We start from the raw sequence: 17,885 nt of genomic DNA on the forward strand, positions 1-17,885 counted from the left end.
AACACAAACTGTTAACATTTGTGAAGCTTTTATTGGTCCCTTATGGATCAGTCAACCACTCACTGGACCACTGTTATTTCTGTACGGGCTAAAAGATCCTACTCTTGGCTACTGGACCTAAAATCTTTTCTCAGCCGTTATGGGAAGATATGCATGTGTTAATGAACAACATTGCCTGAAATATCACACTCATAGTCTAGTGCTGCTCCGAATTACAGTGTAAATGAGAACATTGAGTGCTGTTCAGGGTGGAAAGTGTGCTATGCTACATATTTTAGGGGTCAAGCCACAGTCTGCAAATCACTGCAATGACCTGTACAAACCCCACCTTTAAACACCCACAGGAAATGTCCTCCAGGAAATTTCACTGAGGCTTTTGGTGAATCCTGTCTCAGCAGACTTTAATATTAGTATAAGTGCAATGTGCATGTAAACTCTATCCTCTTTCTTTAAAACACTCTGACCTTTGGACAGCAAGTCTAATGATAAGATCACCAAAGTGAGTCATAAACATAAAGAGGATCAGAGGTGGTTTTACTGACACCTTTATTTGCAGTCAAGGTCACAGATAATAATGGCATATAGAGTTGTCATAATATTCTTGTAATCGAACTACCATTCCTGTACGGTACACAAACACAGATTTTAATTGTACAGTAGAAATACTAGTGCTAAGTGTGAATTGTGAATTTGAAGTTACTTAAATAGCCTAACGCCTAAAACAATATAAAATGTTCTTTATTAATCCTGCAAAGTCAAAATGAATTTGCAAGATGTTATTGCTATTGTTATTATTCATTTTATTACTATTAATACATAAGTCAGAAACTGTTCTTGTATACACTTTATTATTTTCTCATATGCTAATGATATGTGCGTGTATTGATTCGGCAGTATGAAAGCATAAATTAAGTATAAATATGTAAGTGATTTAGTGGACGGAGATGTCTCCGGGCACCATCGACTTGGTGTTACATTCTGGCTCTCCTTTTACTGTATGCTATCATAGCTAGTCTTGTCAGAGTCCCTGCTTGGACTCTGGACATTGTACAATCTCTCTAACCATTATGTGACAACAAGCATACCTAATAATCTGTGTTTTTCCCTAAACCCAGATTACCAACACACACACACACACACACACACACACACACACACACACACACACACACACACACTTCACACCCCACCCCTACCCGTCACCCACACTCTCCTCCTAAGATACCGGTGGGCCTGACATTCTGACCCCTTTTGCTCCCCGGATCTGCCTGATCCAACCTGATACACTACTTCTGGTTGGAGTTTTGCACTCGAGTCTCCATCAGTAAACAGTTGATAACTTCATGTTAAAGCTAGAAGGAATTTCCTGTTTACAAAATTGCACTTATTGACCCTACAGTACAGAGTACATCATTTATAAATACCCAATCCTCATCTGTGAGACTGGTTCCTCTCAAGGTTTCTTCCTCAATAAATTCAGGGAGATTTTTTTTTTTTTTTGCCACAGTCACCTCTGGCTTAATCATTAGGGATGAATTTAGAAACGTCTAAAGGTAAAATCACCTTACAAATAAACCTTATAGTAAAGCAATTCCTGAGAAAAGTTAGATGCTATAATTAACAGCTTTTGTACCATAGACATACGTCATGGCAAAAAGAGCAACGGTATGTATTTTTTCACTCACCTCTCCACTTCTGCTCTTTGGCTAGGATTTGTAATAGCAGCTATATATTGCATGATGTATTTACTGGCTTCTGTTTTTCCGGCACCACTCTCCCCTGCAAAGTGAGCACATAATCCAAGCATTCAGTTAATAAGCTCTGTGAAATGATTACACATTTTAATTCACTTATACAACACAGACAAGTGCCCAGCATTCACAGAATACTAAACTTATGACTCATATGATGATGGGAAATAGTAAGCCGAAACAGTCCTATATCTCCTCTGACCACTAGATGACACTAAATGGTTCAAATATTTTTGCAGTGCAGTCATAGTATGTGGTCATTGGTTTTTATCAGTGTTTCATATAAGAATCTGTCCTTTTAAACTGCTCCTGTATATCCACTGACACATGTGTCCCACCTCAGAATAATTTCCCCCGACAGAAAATAAATATGTCAAAATGGGCTTCTGAGTAAGTTATGTGGATTGTGAGGGACTTCATTCTGTGGTCCATGAGGAACCGATGAGAGGAACTACGCCAGGGTTGAGTACTTCTTCTCTAACCACAGATTTAATCACTTCATATCCTGTCATATAAGCCTGGACTGTGGTTTTGAGAAAATAGACTAAAAATACAATACTTTACAAAAATAAGTAGGATCAAGATGTCATGCATGTAAGGGGTAAAATGAGGTTTTCTCTATTTATATGATTAATACCTTGTCAAACTGCCAACCATAGGCAATTGCCAATATCTGTGTATCAGAGCATATGTTATATGTGTAGCCAACCTGAGATAACAATACAGGTGTCTTTATTCCGTCTCTTCATGGCTTTGTAGGCAGCATCTGCTATGGCGAAGAGATGAGGCGGGCGCTCGTACAGCTCCCGGCCCTTGTACTGCTCCACCATGTCTCGTCCATAGATGTTCATGGCACGGTAAGGGTTCACCGAAACCACCACCTCACCAATGTAGCTGTAAATGCGACCCTTTTCAAACCTACAATAGTGAACAACCTAGTAAACAACTGGATTTTCTTGTTACAGCAAAGGGACCTATATTCCCACAATTCAATTGCTGTATTGTATTGAAATCTGAGCTTTGTATAGTTTTAAAGAAAGAAGAGACAAAGCAAGAGAGAGCGCTAATAATGCATTCACATTTGCACACACTGAATGCAAAGAGCTACTAGATAAAGTTCAGATTATGTTTTAACAGTGCAGTTGTAATGGTCACACAAAAAAACATACCCAGATTCACAATTCAAAGAGAAACTGTTTTAATTACGCACACAAAATCCTGACAGTCTACTTTATCTATCGTAGACCCTTCTGCAACGCTGTATTGTACGCTTAGTGTTTGGTGCTACTTTTGTGGGCAAAAGTCCCACAACAAGCCACCAGCTTCAAGTCCAGCTGTAGAGTATGCAGAGTTAATGGCTGTAAATCTCTCTTTCTCTGTCTAGTTGGAGCAGACTGTTTTGGGCTCAGGCCCCTGGAGAATGAAAGCCTCACTTCCTTCCTCTTCTAAGAAGTCCTGGGTCATGCTCAGAATAAAGCTTTCTTTCTTCTCCACCAGCACCTCTGCCAAGCTCCCTCTGCCCCATCAGGACGTGCAGCGGTTTAAGGCATCACTAGCTCTGTTTATCCAGACATCATGATTACCTCACTGCACATTTACTGAATGTAAATGCTTTAAATGCTGTATTTATGTGAACTTGGGCCATTTTCAGACCTGGTTTGTTTGCATTTGGACTTAAAACAACCGTTAAGTTGTTACGTTGCTGCAATTTTCTCTCCGTAGCAATGGCGCCGACACGAGTTATGAAAGGGATAAAAAGAAATGGTGAAGGGTTTGGTCTTGGTAAGGCACACAAGATTAATCAACAGTTCCTTCTCATAGTTTTATTTCTATTATTCAAGAGTTACGCTGGGATACAGGACATTGGGAATGCCAGGGTGGGCCTGAAGGGAAGCCCTTATTTGTTCTTTGTTAATGCCATAACAATAACAATGAACAACGGCATTCAATTTAAACGGTAGTATGTGGAGTTCTCAACGATAAATAGTTTGTTTCTGTCCTAGGGGCTTAGTTTAACTTACTACAGTGTGGTAGTGTACCTACATACACACAATTACCTACCGATTCATTTTTAGTAACCTTTGGCATAATAAATTTAAGAGCTCAGCTAAACTTGGGGTTGAAAAACTTGGTTAAAGATTTAAACCTTTACACTTTTTGATACCAATACAATATTATTCTTTACATCACTTTGTAGTTGATATGGCAATGTGTTTACACTTTCATAAACAAACTGAATGTAGAAGGAAAGCGGACCACAATTCAAAATCCCTGAACCAAATAATGTAGATGTAAAAGTGCAGCTATATTTTATTGGTTCCAGTATATTTTAATCTGCTTACAGTTTGAATAAGTGAAATGTTGTCTGGATGCTTTCTTAAATATCCTCTTCAAATCCTCCTAAGGGACTGCATGAATGATCTCTTTTAAACATTAACGGATTAGCGTTAGGATTTCTCTGTGCTCAACGATAAAATCCTCATAGTCATCTGTAGCGTTTAAGCATTAACTCAGCTAAAGTGCACAGAGAAAGGCTTGTGTGTGCTTTTGGATCAGGGCGAAGCGAGCAGTGGGTCGCGTGGCAAAGCTGTGATGCTGGCACTGTACTGACTGATGCTTGGGAGGCTGGCAGTCGTTCAGAGGGAGTTAAAGGTTCTTTTGTGTCTGTCTCCTGCTCCATTGTTTTCCTGTCAATGCAATGTCTGTGTGTAAGGGGCATAGGTCTGCCGTACACAACAGCCCACCAGCAGTCCTGTGAGCATCAGTGTGCCTTTGTGCAACAACGCTATAGAAAGTATACAGAACATTCACTGCGCTATGGGAAAATAGGGCATTATAAATGTTATAGACATCTGTGTTCATTTATCGAACAGGACATGAACAAATTTGTTCATAAATCACTGGCTGCTTTTGCACAAAACATGTGGAATCCATGAAAATCCAAATAGTTCCGAAAACATGTTCAAACCTTAAGAAAATCCAGAGTTTATATAGGATGTATGCATAGTTGCATAGTATTTATGATGAGACGCCTTGACTGACGGGCTTCAAATTGAATATGCGGCAAGATTTATTGCAAATTTATTTCAGGATTATGTTGCCAGATTTAAATATTTAAAATAAAAAAAAGAAAATGTAACATTTAAAAGCTTTATAAGTGATAAGGCGTCTGACTAAACGAGATTGTGGCCTGTGGTAATCAACTCATTGCAACGGAAAATTTGGTACAGTAAAAAGACAGATTACTCATTATTTTGTCATTTTCATCCCAGCGAGCTTTGCCTTTTATAGAGTTCTGTGCTATTACTAAACACAATTCAGAAAGCACACACATATTTGCTAAAGATTAATGAGGTCCAGTGTCTACAAAACCTGCTATCACAGGGGAAATGTATATCAGTCTTTTTATGACCTTGAACCATTTAATGCTACAATGCTTATGAATGCTACATCATAAAAAGTTCCTGTAAGCCTAAAGACGCTCATTAAGCATTTTATTGAAAATAAAAATCATTAAGTAAATCACACTATTATGGTGCTATGGGTTCTGCAAATTTAAAAATCAAACTGCCCTGATAATCTATTGTCTAAGGCAATATGCCAGATTCATCCCTGATATACAGGACATACAAGATCCAGTGTGCATAATAATCAAATGAATATTTTCTATTCGTCTTTAGAAAATGTCACCCAATCAATTGGTTAGGAGGTTTCTGAGTCACGTCTAAAAGAATAGTGGCATTGAACCAACCCTATAAATTACACACTCACTTACTAGCAGCACAACAACAATGAGAAAACTGCACCTGCTTTTGTACAGGAGCAGCCACATGTTCCACCAGAGCATCCTGTCCAAAATATAATTAATTGGGTGCCGAAAGATAAATCCTGTTGATGCCATGGTGTAAAAATAGTCATAATTACTTTCCTAACTATAATTAGTTTAAGAAAGCAGCAGGCCGATGGAGAACCGCTTGTACATGGAATACTGCAAAATGAATGAAAAAACACATCATGACTGCTTAATCTTGGGGATATGTATTAATTAAGATATAACAGAAAATTACAGATTAAGCATAAATTATTAAACAGAATCACGGTAATGAGAAAGAACAGGCAGTGCTGCAGTTTAAAACATTTCATATGCTACCATGTGAATAAAATCTATAACATAAAACGTGTATAAATATAGATAGCAAAGAGGCGGAAAAAACAAGAGAGGCAGTGTTTCATGTTGCTTTTCTCTGTAAAAGGAAAAAAAAGGGCATACAGTGGTACATCCTAAACCCTCCTCCTCGCCCTGTTTCCCAGCAGGCTTTGGTGGAGCTGCTCTGGATACGGATAAAGGTCCACTTTACTTTCTCTCCAAACTGAGTCTGGTGCTGCCTCCCACTCGCACTCCTTCAGACATTACATATACACACTAATACTCATTCGTCCTAATTCAACTGAACTCCACCAGTTCAGTCAGCATACTAAAACCAGTCATGAACTCAATGGGTTATGAATGAAAATGCTGTTTCTTTTGTGGAATGTAACAAGTCTCTTCCTCCCTGAATCCCATGCTATTATAAGCTATTTGTAACAACATGGAATACATTCACTGTCATATAATACACTTGTGTTAAGTGTTTGGATCAGATTCATTTGCCAGTTGATCTGTTTCTTGCCAGCTATAGCTTTAACCCTTGTTCACCTAGGACAAGGGGTGAAATCTTCACCGCAGGCCATGTGAGAGTCACTCCATTTTTAGAGTGGAATTACAGGCCAGGCTGAAGATAACTACTGCTTGCAGCCTTGTTTGGGTGGGTCTGTCTTGTGGTTATTTGTCCATCGTTATGAAGGGTGGAGAGCAACCAACATTCCCTGACATCAGTTAAAACTCCAGCAAAAATGGATGCAATGGGAAATTGTAATAATTTGTGTGTTTGTGTGTTTCTCTCTCTCTCTCTCTCTGTGTGTGTGTGTGTGTGTGTGTGTGTGTGTGTGTGTGTGTGTGTGTGTGTGTGTGTGTGTGTGTGTGTGTGTGTTTTGACTTCGCATCAAATCATTGCAATAAGAATTGAAAATTTTAGAATATTTACACAGTTGAGAAATATAAGCTTTTGGAATTATGTAAGCTTTATATTTCCCAAAAAATTTAAACCATGACTTAATATAGTGCAATTACCTTATTTGAATGAATATAATACTACGTATATAGAATAATATTATAATTCATTGTCCTGGGTTTAATAATCCAAAAACACAATGCATCAGTGCATTTTTATAGACATATCAGGCTTCACACAGTGATCTCCTTTTATCTCAACCGTATCAACAAGATTAGAATCTTTTCCTTATTGACATTTATGCCTCAGATGCAATTAACCATCAATAATTCACCATGACCCAGAACCCACAGCTTAGCAAAGTGCATCATGGGTCTGACCTGATAATGAGTTCACCTTCTTTCTGTAGGCAGATTTATATGACACTTTTATTTGCCTGTGTTAAGGGGTCGTGATTAGCATTACTGCCCTCCTTTGAATTAATAGGATAGTTGTTATAAACAGTGAGATGAATGTAATTATAAGTATAATTAAATATTGGAGCTTCTCTGCAATAAAAAAGGCACTTTAAATGGACTAGAGGGACATCCACTTAAGGCTGTATGTATGCTGGGTTTTACAAAACGAATAAAACAATCCCAGTGCAAAATTGTACTTGATAACGATTAAGCAATAAATATTCTTCAGGTTTTGATACTATAATGTCTTTCATTAGGAGGTACTGTTCTGCTTTAGTTGAAATCTCTCTTCGAAAAACACACAGATATCTGGAATAAGGCATGATGTGACACATAATTACTGAAATTATAGCAGTAAAAATATAATCTACGACTAGTCTTTCAAGAACCGAATTCTCATCTGGTATTTTAAGCAGCTTCACAGAAGAATCTTTCATTTGACCTTAGACAACTCTTTTTCTTGGCCTTTGAAAGTGATCCCAGTACCAGCCTCCTACACCCATTTTCTGCCACCAGCCCTGTTTCTCTGACGCATCTGGGAGTCGCATTAGCAGCACTTCTGCCAGGGTAACACCCACTTAGCGCTAAACAGCAGCTCTCTCCCTACTGACAGCTAAAGCAGAAAAATACTCCCACCACTGACCAATACAGACAAATCAATCTCATTGGCCTGATGAGTCTTATGCCTTCCTTCACATCTAGACAGACAAACTCCTGTCTTGGCCTTCCAACTTGTCTCCATTTCCAACACAATCCGGTAGAGAAATCGCAAAGGACCAGTTGCTGGGTAAAAAAAAAATAGAGTATGAGCAAAGAGAAGGTAAAGGGAGGTCATCCTTTCGGTGCAAACTACTGTTTAAAGGACTGAAAATATATATACACAATTGTGTTGATGGTGTAAATCCACAGAGATTAGAATCAAAGCTTTATTGTATCGATAGTTCAGAAATTTTAGCCTGATGTATTTGAGCCAACTTTTTGAAATTTGTCATGTTGGCCAACGATCAGAGCTGCTTTTGTTCTGTCTGCCTGACAATGAAGGGAAAAGGGGCAGGTTTCAGGGATCTAGTTTCAGAAATGGGTAATAAAATGACTCAAGTGAATCTGGTGGTAAGGCTTGGCCACACACCACCTTCATTATAATACACTGACTTGATCCTGACCTGATGTCAGAGAGAAAAATGTGCTGATGGGACAACAGCCAAAGAAAGAGTGTGTGTGTGTGTGTGTGTGTGTGTGTGTGTGTGTGTGTGTGTGTGTGTGTGTGTGTGTGTGTGTGTGTGTGTGTGTGTGATGAGGCCATGAAGCAAATGCAGACATTACTCAGCATGTTATTTCAGGAGAGCTCCAGGATTTTGATCATAGTAAAATAAAACTAAGAGACTTTAAAACTTTAAAGGAGAGTAAAATGGAGAAAGAATAAAAAAACTCATTGACTCATCCTGTACTGTATACAAACAGCTAGGGGTAGAGAAGCATAGAGTAAAGAGTCAGGCCCTGTATGAGTTTACTTAAACATGGCTGTGAACTAAAATTTCACTAATTTGTAAGAGATCAGGATCAACAGGTAAACAGACAGCCACTCCAGAATGATGTAACCCTTTCCACATTATCAACATGCCACTGTGGCACATACTACTTCTCCTGCTGAATGCGCTTCTAAACCAAATGAAAGGTTTACTCCTCAACATATAGTCAGTTTGACCACAAGACCTTAATATCCAGTTCAAGTAACATGGGGGAATGAAGGACTAGAAAAGAATAGCCATAAACTCAGACAGTCAGTGGTATATGAATAGACTCGTATAAAAAAGGCTCAGACATTTATTTTCTTCTTTTTAGAACACAATTTTAAAATACACATTTCATTATTTTACAACAATCAGGTGGCAGGATAATTACATTCAGGTCCTCTGGAACAACTGAGAACCCAAGGGGGAAAAAAAACAGATACAAAGGGAGTGAGAAATCGGCTGCCACCGTAAAAATAGTGAGACTAAGAACACAAAGAAACAAAGTATGAAAGCAAAAGCCGGAAAGAATAGATATCACCTAAAACAAATTATCTCACTGCCCATCTGCCAAAGCTCAATGTCCACAAATGAGACATATGTGTGTCTTATTTTGAGGGGAAATAGGGACCAAAATGCACAGTCCTGTTTATGTAAGGGCAGTAATGTGTTTCAGATTATTAGAGTTGTATGGAAATTCTTGTGGTAAGACTAACCCTGTTCTTTGCCTGAGAGTGAGAGAAAGGGGCCTGGTTTTCAAAAAAAAAATAATAATAATCTCTCTCTAATCCAGCCTTTCATATAAAGAGAAATATTTTCACCATTACAAAGTAGCTGTTTTGCTTTTTTTAACTGTAGAGCGTAGGAACTGGTTACAGTGAAATACCAAAGAGTTACACATGGGAAAGTGATGGGGAATGAGAGGGAAAGTAAGGGGCAGAGTAATCAAAACTACACAATTGTTGGTGCTAATATCTGTAGTACAGCTGAAGCAACAACAACAACAACAATAAAAAGCCCTATGAAAGTCCCTATATAATCATAGCTTTTTATATGTGTTGATATTTTGTGCAAAGCAGTCAACAGAATTTCAAATCTAATGGTACTGAAAATTCCAATGGCCTTGTTACTATAGATCAGTAAGATTTCTTTTCTTTTTCTTTTTTTTTTTTATAGTCGAGTTAGCACTGCACTGGACATTGTGTTCTTTATCTGTCCGTTTTTTATTAGCAGAAGGAGGAAAGAGGGAGCTATGGGAGACTTGGCCAGGGAAGAAGCCCTGACTATGGGCAAGCATGCCACTGCTCCAGACTTTAGAGAGCAGATTGATCTCTGGCCAAGGATTTTACTGTGGGAGAGCAAGAGGTGAATCTCCCTGTTGTTTAGCAAAGCCAACGGAAAATATTCCTTCAGTGCCATTCTGGGCTATTTTGAAAAAAAGAAAAATGTGTACACATAATATTGTGTTCACTTAAACATTTATTTCCTGTCTTTTTTCCCCATACTTTGTGTCACCATTCATACTCATGCAAAAAGAGGAAGGAGAACATTTAACTTTGTGTCAAGCCTATTTCAAGGCACCTGAGCTTTAAGGAGACTTTGATCCGTGCCTCTGCTCTACAGAGACGGAATCAGGTTGCCATGTGTCACAGCTGGGATCCATGCAGTAAGAGTCTGCTGTTAAGGTAACAAGTGACTGGTTACACCCCTGAAATGGGAGAGGCATATTGCTTATTTGTCCTTTGGTTTCATAGATACATAGAAATGATATTTAACAACCAGCTGATCAGGTTCTAGTGCCATTCCAGTCACGAAAGAGCACCACAATGACTGCTTGTGTTCATTTGATACACACCAAGATTCAACCTTTTGCTGCCTCAGACACCACATTCTCCATTAGTTATGGACAAAGGACTTTCAACAAGGATCAAGCGCACAGGAACCGGATCAGATTACAGACCAAAGTTTTCTTTTTTCCAAGTGTGCTATACTGATGAGTTTCCTGTCCTGTTGTAAGCTACATGTGTGAGGGTGCAGCACCAACAAGTATCTATTAAATGCTAATCTTTAACTAATAGCCATCAGGGTTTATTGACAAAAAAGCCAAATGCACTAGATCTTCCAATATCAGAATTTCCAAATATTGTGACATTGTATTCTTTGGATAAAGGAATTAAAATTTTCTACATTCTAATAGAAGAAGGGGAAAATGCATTTTCTACCTTTGGTCCAACAAACTAAAAAAACCGGAATTACCATTTTTTTTCTTTCTTTCCTTTTTTTAGGCTTACCTTTCTTTACAAAGAAAGTGACTCCGGATGTGTGCGAGACAGAGCAGTAGCAAGGGAAGATCAAGTGATACTCTTGATATGGCGTAGTGGTTATCAACTATTTCATCTGTATTATCAGGGGCGCTGCCGGGAAAAATTCAGAAAATGTCCCAGGCAGCCCTCAGAATTGTTTTTGGAAAAGTGCAAAAGTTTCCCAAGATCCTAGAGGCAGACAAAACACTGCCATATAAAGGCAGGCTGTAAGGGCACAACTGTGCACCGCTCCAGGGTACCCAAACAATGCCTTGTTTGACATGTGGAACTTGTGTTAGCAGCCTTTAGAACAGTTAAAATATTAAATACCATAATATACTGTGCTTTGTTCAGCTTACACATCCCACGTTGTGGAACGTAAGTGGTGTCTGGCAGCTGAGTGGGGAATTCAGTTATATATATGTTAAACTCCCCAAGGAGGAGGTTCTCTCTCCCTCATAAAATACCCCCTTCCTTAATCCTAAGAAAAAGCTTTAAGCCCAACCTTTATATAATTTGTCTGTTTTCTATAGAAAGGCTGCTATTTAACGTCTGACTGATCTTTATAAACACGGCTAATAGAATATCTGTGATGATGGATTAAAAGTATCATATATAATGTTTTCTCCTCAGTGATTTGTAAAGCCTCACAGTCTCAGTTCTATAAATTTTATAACCCAAACTATTAAAGTGCACCTTCATCAATTCTGTGGCATGCCTCTGTTGTATCTGTTGTACATGAAGCTTGAGGATCCAGACACACAGATATGGTCACACCCTCTACAAATAACAAAGTGCACACGCCATCTCCGGCTTACAGAAAATTAAACACACTCAGGCCAGGACTTTCCGTGGCTAGAAGAACAAGTCCTGCTCTCACTGCAATGAAACTTGTATAATTGGTTCACAAACAAACACTACATAAAACGATGCCATGATATATATTACAGTCAATAATCTCTTAAATATCATCAGCATCTTCCACTGAGCTACAATGTAGAAAAACTAATTAACATGTACGCATTGTACACGTCCATGTACGCGTCATTGTCGGTGTCATGTTTAGGATAAAACTGCTGAGCTTTGAAAAATTGCATTGTAGTTATTGTGAGGTTAAAAGAGAGATGGAAGATGGGAAGAAAATTTCCATGATCCACGCCCTCTGACCCAACGCTGCACCCAGCCTGAACAGGTGCAGTCTGTGGTTAATGTAATCACTGAACACAATGACAAATATGTTTAGGAAAGATTGCAGTAAAAATCATTGTCATTTTGTCTGTGCATGGTGGATAAATTTACTATGTATAACCCAGTGCCTTAAATACAGGCTTTTGGGTTTACAGAAGTGGTTACAGAATACAAACGGATTGAAGTTGGACCTTCTATTAATAGTCTGGATAAAGTCCCCCCCCCCCCCCCCCAATCAATCAATCCACCAAATCTTGTATATTCTTAAACCACAGAAAAATGTATGACTTGGGTCTTGAAAACTTACACATTCTTTACATTCACATACATTCACATTATTCTTTGTGAAAGTGTTTAATAGTAACCCAAAGTCATATAACTATCTATACTAGGCTGAACCTACATTTATATGTAAGGCATGTATAAAGAAATATTGCAGATAAGTGAAGCAGACACTTAGAAACACAAGCAGCAACTACAGTGAACAAACTGAGAAACAGTCTGACAGAATGATCGCAGGAAACCAATGCGTTATCAGAGAGAGAATGAGAATGACATAACTAAAACAGGGTGAAAACCGGTTACCAACATGAAACATAATAACCCTCCTTTGTGTTTGAATGATAAACATTGGCTGTGGAGATAAGGAATGACACGGACGGAGTGTGTAGCCCAATGAAGGTAAACGACCTGCTTTTACTTACCTGAGTTTAAGGTTGGCCAGAAACTCTTCCAAAGACACATTGTCCAGAAGAACAAAATCCGCCTTTCCAAACTCCAAACTTTCGTGCTCGGCCATAATGCGCTTTATTTATTTTGTTTGTTTTTTTTATATGAAATTCAACAAAGAAAAACACCACGACAACTCTTCACTAATAAACTTTAGCCAAAACAGTAGAGCAGTTGAACGCAGCACAGTGCGCCCCGCTTAGAAAAGTGACAAGGCGAAGGGTTAGAACTTATAATGCATTATCCGTTAGCAATCCTATAAGTGTATTTACTTTTTATACGGGTTTTTAAAATGAAAAGTAGAAAATAAACGGATTTGATTATTTCCTAGTTCCTGAATTCCAGCGTAAAGCCCGGTTTGTCCTTTAGATCATTTTGCGCAACTTGCTGCCTGAGTGTTGTGTTTGTGTTGTCCAGGTTTAAACGAATGCAGCTCCATGCCTCTGAGTGTGTGTGAAATTCCCCCAGCTCCTCTGACTCTGACACACACACACACACACACACACACACACACACACACACACACACACACACACACACACACACACACACACACACACACACACACAGTAAGAGCTACTCCTCCTCTTCAAGGGCCAGACCTCGCCGTGCGTCTGTGTGTGCGTGCGTGCGTGCGTGCGTCTGTGTGTGCGTGCGTGTGTGTGTGTGTGTGCGTGTGTGTGTGTGCGTGTGTGCGCGTGTGTAGAGCTCACAGAACTCCACACAGTACTGGCTGTGGCACTGGCAGAGATGAATCATTAAAATAATCATAGAATAAATCACAGGATTTTAACCAAGTCATTCAAACCTAGTGTATTTGGTTGAAATACATAGTATTTTCTAGCTGGAATCTGATAGGGATGTTCAAGGGTGGAATTCACCTGGTAAAGTTTGGTATTACCTGAGTTTATTTATCACACCTTCAATAACCACACAAGACACAAGAACAATACTACATTTATTACAGGTTCCCTGACATGTGGGTTAAAGTACCTGTGTTTAAGGGGCCATTTTGTGTATGTGCAAACTATTAAACACAGAAGTTACTTTACTGCCCCACCATGTTCATAACAAGGAATCACAATGAAATAAGGCAACCAGTTAACTACTGTACGCAGAAGATTTGACCTATTAGTTAAGAAAAAGGGAGAGCAAAATGCATGCAGGAATGAATTTTTCAGCTGTGATCGACACATCATCAGAAATCAAATGAATTAGTTTTAGTATCAACAATGAATTAATGAAAAATAGGCAGGTAAAAAGAAACCAAAGCAAAACAATGAAGCATGAAAATATTCAAAGATGCAAGTGGGTTTTTTTTTTTGTTTTTTGTTTTTTTGAAGAACTATATGAACGCACACACACACACACACACACATATAGAAAACAATAATTCCCAATTTTAAATTCTAGGTCCCTCCTGACCACTGTATATTATGATAGCTTACATGACATAGAAAAAGCTACACAATCTTTGTTATAAAAATTAAAGATGAAGATATGGTAGCTAAATGTTTCCCTTTATCTTTGTACTAAAAGCAGTGACCCCCCGAATACAATGGTGTTGGAAGCAGAGTCGGCCCAGGACTTGCCACAGTTATGGGTCACATACACTAAAGCACCTTTGCGCAGTGTGGTCATGTATGTTGAAAGATTTCCAACTGTGTTTGAGACACTGACATGAGTGTAAGACACAGCAACCCAGTAGCCATTCACGACAAGCCATATTTTAGTCTTAAGCCCACTCCTGTCAGACTGAGCGGAGAAGAAGAACTGATATACACCTGTGACTGGAGCCGTGAACACACCAGTGCGACTGCTGAAGGCCCTTCCAACATTCACATACACCTTACTGTACAGGATTCGGTTTACTTTGCCAGACAGTGAGCCAGGGTAAGCAGCAAAGAAATGCACATTAGCTTTCACTGAAAGAGAGAGAAAATGTTGCAATGATGGTACGATCTATTTCTAAAGAATTAAGTTTGTCTCTAATTGTCTTGAATTTGGTTGTTCGAATTAAATGATATTTAATGTGGATATATAAAAGTGGAGAAAAATGTATACTTGCCTCTTCTTTTTGATTTCTTACAAAACCACTTGATCTTGTCTTTGCTGGTGCAAATTTCATATTTCTTACATTTCCCACAGATAAGAGTGTTGACATCTGAAATAGTTTACACAAAAATGTATGAGTAATCATTAAAGAGAACAGAATAATTCATGAAATTTCTGCAATGTTTAATAATATGTAATAATAACATATTTTTTGCTTTGACCTGCACAGTAGGCCAGATGACAGGCCGGCGGCTTGACAAACTTGTAGACGTAGTAATTGCCCTGGCATGCTTTTACTTGGATGGGAGGGGATTTGAAGTTGCAGCAGTTACCGTTCCAGTTGCCACAAACTTTGCGTGTCACAATTCCGTCACGTTTGCGTGGATGGCCACCTGATAACCACAGTGGGGAATGCGTTCCGCAGCTTTCGGCCTTCACACACAGCTCAGGCATTTGGATGCTTCTTCCCCTGTAGAACAGACGATACCAGCCATTCCACTCCATATTGCGATCGCAGGCCACGTTCTTGGTGCTGTAGTTGGTGGCTCTCCAGTCTTGGTTGAGTGAACTGTATTTCTTACATGGATCAAATCCTTCATCAGTGTCATCCTCCTCCTCCAGTGTAGAGATACTGCCTGGGCAAGACAGCAGAGAAGAAAACCATCAGATAATATTCACAGAATCATGTCCTTTTTTTATCCGCTTTTATGTTTCCATCTTAGTTTATGTTTACTAGAAATCTAGGCACTGACAATAAAATGGGCTGATTAAAAATATACTGGCCTGCGATCAAAATAACACCAAAACAAAGACTGCATGGGAAGGGGAGCTGGGACTTCAACTTAATGACAAGTGGTGGTAAGTGGTTTATGTAATGTCTCCTCATGTGTTCAGCTCACACTTATCCTGTTTAGGATCATTTATAGGGCGCAGTTTTCTAAATAGAGACTGTCTCGAATTTACCCAGATGTTGAGGACAAATGTGACAGATGTTCTGACCAGTGTCACCTGAGCCATGTGTTTTTCTTCTATCCATGACTGTAAAATTTTTGGTCAAGTTATTTCAGAACAGTGTCCGCTATACTGGGGATCATTTGATACCCTGTCCATTGACTGCATATTTTTGGACTGTCCCTGACCATATTTTTCGACTTTCAGATGGGGCTTCTCAGTTAAACTCTGTGCAAAAGGACGTTTTAAGTTTAACATGATTATTGGCCAGACCTCACCTTCTCCTGCAGTTTTTTCCTTAAGCTTGAGAAGATTAAATATACAATAAGTGGTAACACTGGCAGGTTTTTTAATAAATGGCAACCATTTCTTACATATTTCATGGGCCTTCAGGTTCTGCCATATATATAGATATATATATATATATATATATATATATATATATATATATATATATATATATATATATATACTGTACAAAGTTATAACTCTACATGATTGTGAGTTTGTTATATTTGTTAGCTAAAACGAGCAAGGACACACGGTGGGAGGATTTATTTTTATTTTATTTTATTTACATTTTTTTTTCCTTTTTCATGTAAAATAAAATTGGATTCGGTAATGTTAATCAATCATTATGTGATTGAGATATTCTACCAATAAAAAGACTGCATTAAAAAGAAAAAAACAAAAAAACAAAAAACAAATAATAAATCAATAAATCAATAAATAAATCAATAAATAAATATAGATACACACTGACCTTTTCCCAGTGAAGTAACATTCACCTCCTTCTCAGCTTGTGCTTGTATTTCTGTACACTGACTCACTGCCTACACAAGTAGGTATATACTTGAACTGAAATCCATCATATTTTAACAGTATGTTTACATTTATTCCATAAAATATAGTTGAATGTTAAACTGCTCTTACCTGCATCATGTCTTCTTGTTTCTGTTTCATTACATTTTGATCATTTCGCAGTCCTTCTACTTCCTGAAAGATTCAGAGGATTTTATTGTACAGTCTACAATAAGTTAATTTTATGTGTTCATTTCCAGAAATCATTATCTGATTCTTCACTACCTTATATATAAAAGTAAGTTGTTCCCGTAGAGCCTGGTCTTCATTGCTCCACATTTTCAGTGCATACTAAAACACAAGGTTCAAAGATTAAAGATAAATTATTAATTTAAGCTGATAATTATTAGATTAATTCTGAATAATATAACAGAGCAATGTACAAAAATGATTTTGACATATTAGCTATACAAAATATTTTACAATTAGAATGTAAAATCTTTATGGCAAAAAAAGTTTAATTATGTTTTATTCATGCTTACCGATCCTTCAGTTTTCTCTGCATTGGTTGCACAGACCAACAGCACTGACAGCAGCTGAATGCTTGAGACACCCATCTATACAGAACATTTTTAATGTTAATGATAGATTCTTACATTGAATATTGGCTATTGAAATAATAAAAAATATTCTTATCATAATATAATACATTAATTAATAATCAGCAATATTTAGCAATAATAATCATCAATAATCAATAATTATTATAATTATTATAATAATAATTATTATTATTATTATTATTATTATTATTATTATTATTATTATTATTATTATTATTATTATTATTATGAGACAATTGTTTTGTTACCTTGGTTCACTGACAGTGTAGGGCGGATCACTGACAACGGTCACTGTAAAGGCTGCTGGTTTTATATACCACACCAGAGAAATGCAAGCTGCAGCAGGCTTTAAAAAGGAAGTTAGGCTTTCACGTCTCTGGTCTTACACGTCACATGGAATCTGCTTACATGCACATGAAAACCTCTTTTAGTCAGATATTGTTGATGAGTCCAGTAAAAAAAAA

General features: G+C 37.9%; 2 protein-coding genes across 2 annotated transcripts in view; both read right to left on the bottom strand.

Annotated features, from left to right (window-relative positions):
• Positions 1–13,598, bottom strand: part of myo1d (myosin 1D) — a 61,150-nt gene extending 47,552 nt beyond the window's left edge. The window contains exons 1-3 of the mRNA XM_027140374.2: positions 12,967–13,598; positions 2,461–2,669; positions 1,686–1,779 (exon numbers count right to left, since the gene is read on the bottom strand). Of these exons, the coding sequence (XP_026996175.1) occupies positions 1,686–1,779; positions 2,461–2,669; positions 12,967–13,061 (398 nt within the window). The 5' untranslated portion in view covers positions 13,062–13,598. The remainder of the gene's footprint in view (positions 1–1,685; positions 1,780–2,460; positions 2,670–12,966) is intronic.
• Positions 13,599–13,932: 334 nt separating this feature from the next.
• LOC113638907 lies at positions 13,933–17,754 on the bottom strand. Its single transcript, XM_027140385.2, has 8 exons — positions 17,670–17,754; positions 17,341–17,415; positions 17,084–17,149; positions 16,931–16,993; positions 16,761–16,830; positions 15,268–15,681; positions 15,060–15,155; positions 13,933–14,916 (listed from the first exon to the last, which is right to left on the bottom strand). Exons 2-8 carry the CDS (start codon positions 17,413–17,415, stop codon positions 14,513–14,515), a joined length of 1,188 nt encoding a protein of 395 aa, XP_026996186.1. The 5' UTR covers positions 17,670–17,754; the 3' UTR covers positions 13,933–14,512.
• Between the last annotated feature and the right edge of the window lie 131 nt (positions 17,755–17,885).

The sequence above is a fragment of the Tachysurus fulvidraco genome, chromosome 8 (genome assembly GCF_022655615.1).
Source record: "Tachysurus fulvidraco isolate hzauxx_2018 chromosome 8, HZAU_PFXX_2.0, whole genome shotgun sequence".
Classification (NCBI taxonomy): Eukaryota; Metazoa; Chordata; class Actinopteri; order Siluriformes; family Bagridae; genus Tachysurus; species Tachysurus fulvidraco.

Coding starts and splice junctions, on each gene's coding strand:
- LOC113638907 (XM_027140385.2), bottom strand. CDS start 17,415: ATGGGTGTCTCAAGCATTCAGCTGCTGTCAGTGCTGTTGGTCTGTGCA. Junction 17,150..17,340: donor CAGAGAAAACTGAAGGATCG/GTAAGCATGAAT, acceptor CTTGTGTTTTAG/TATGCACTGAAAATGTGGAG. Junction 16,994..17,083: donor AACTTACTTTTATATATAAG/GTAGTGAAGAAT, acceptor TGAATCTTTCAG/GAAGTAGAAGGACTGCGAAA.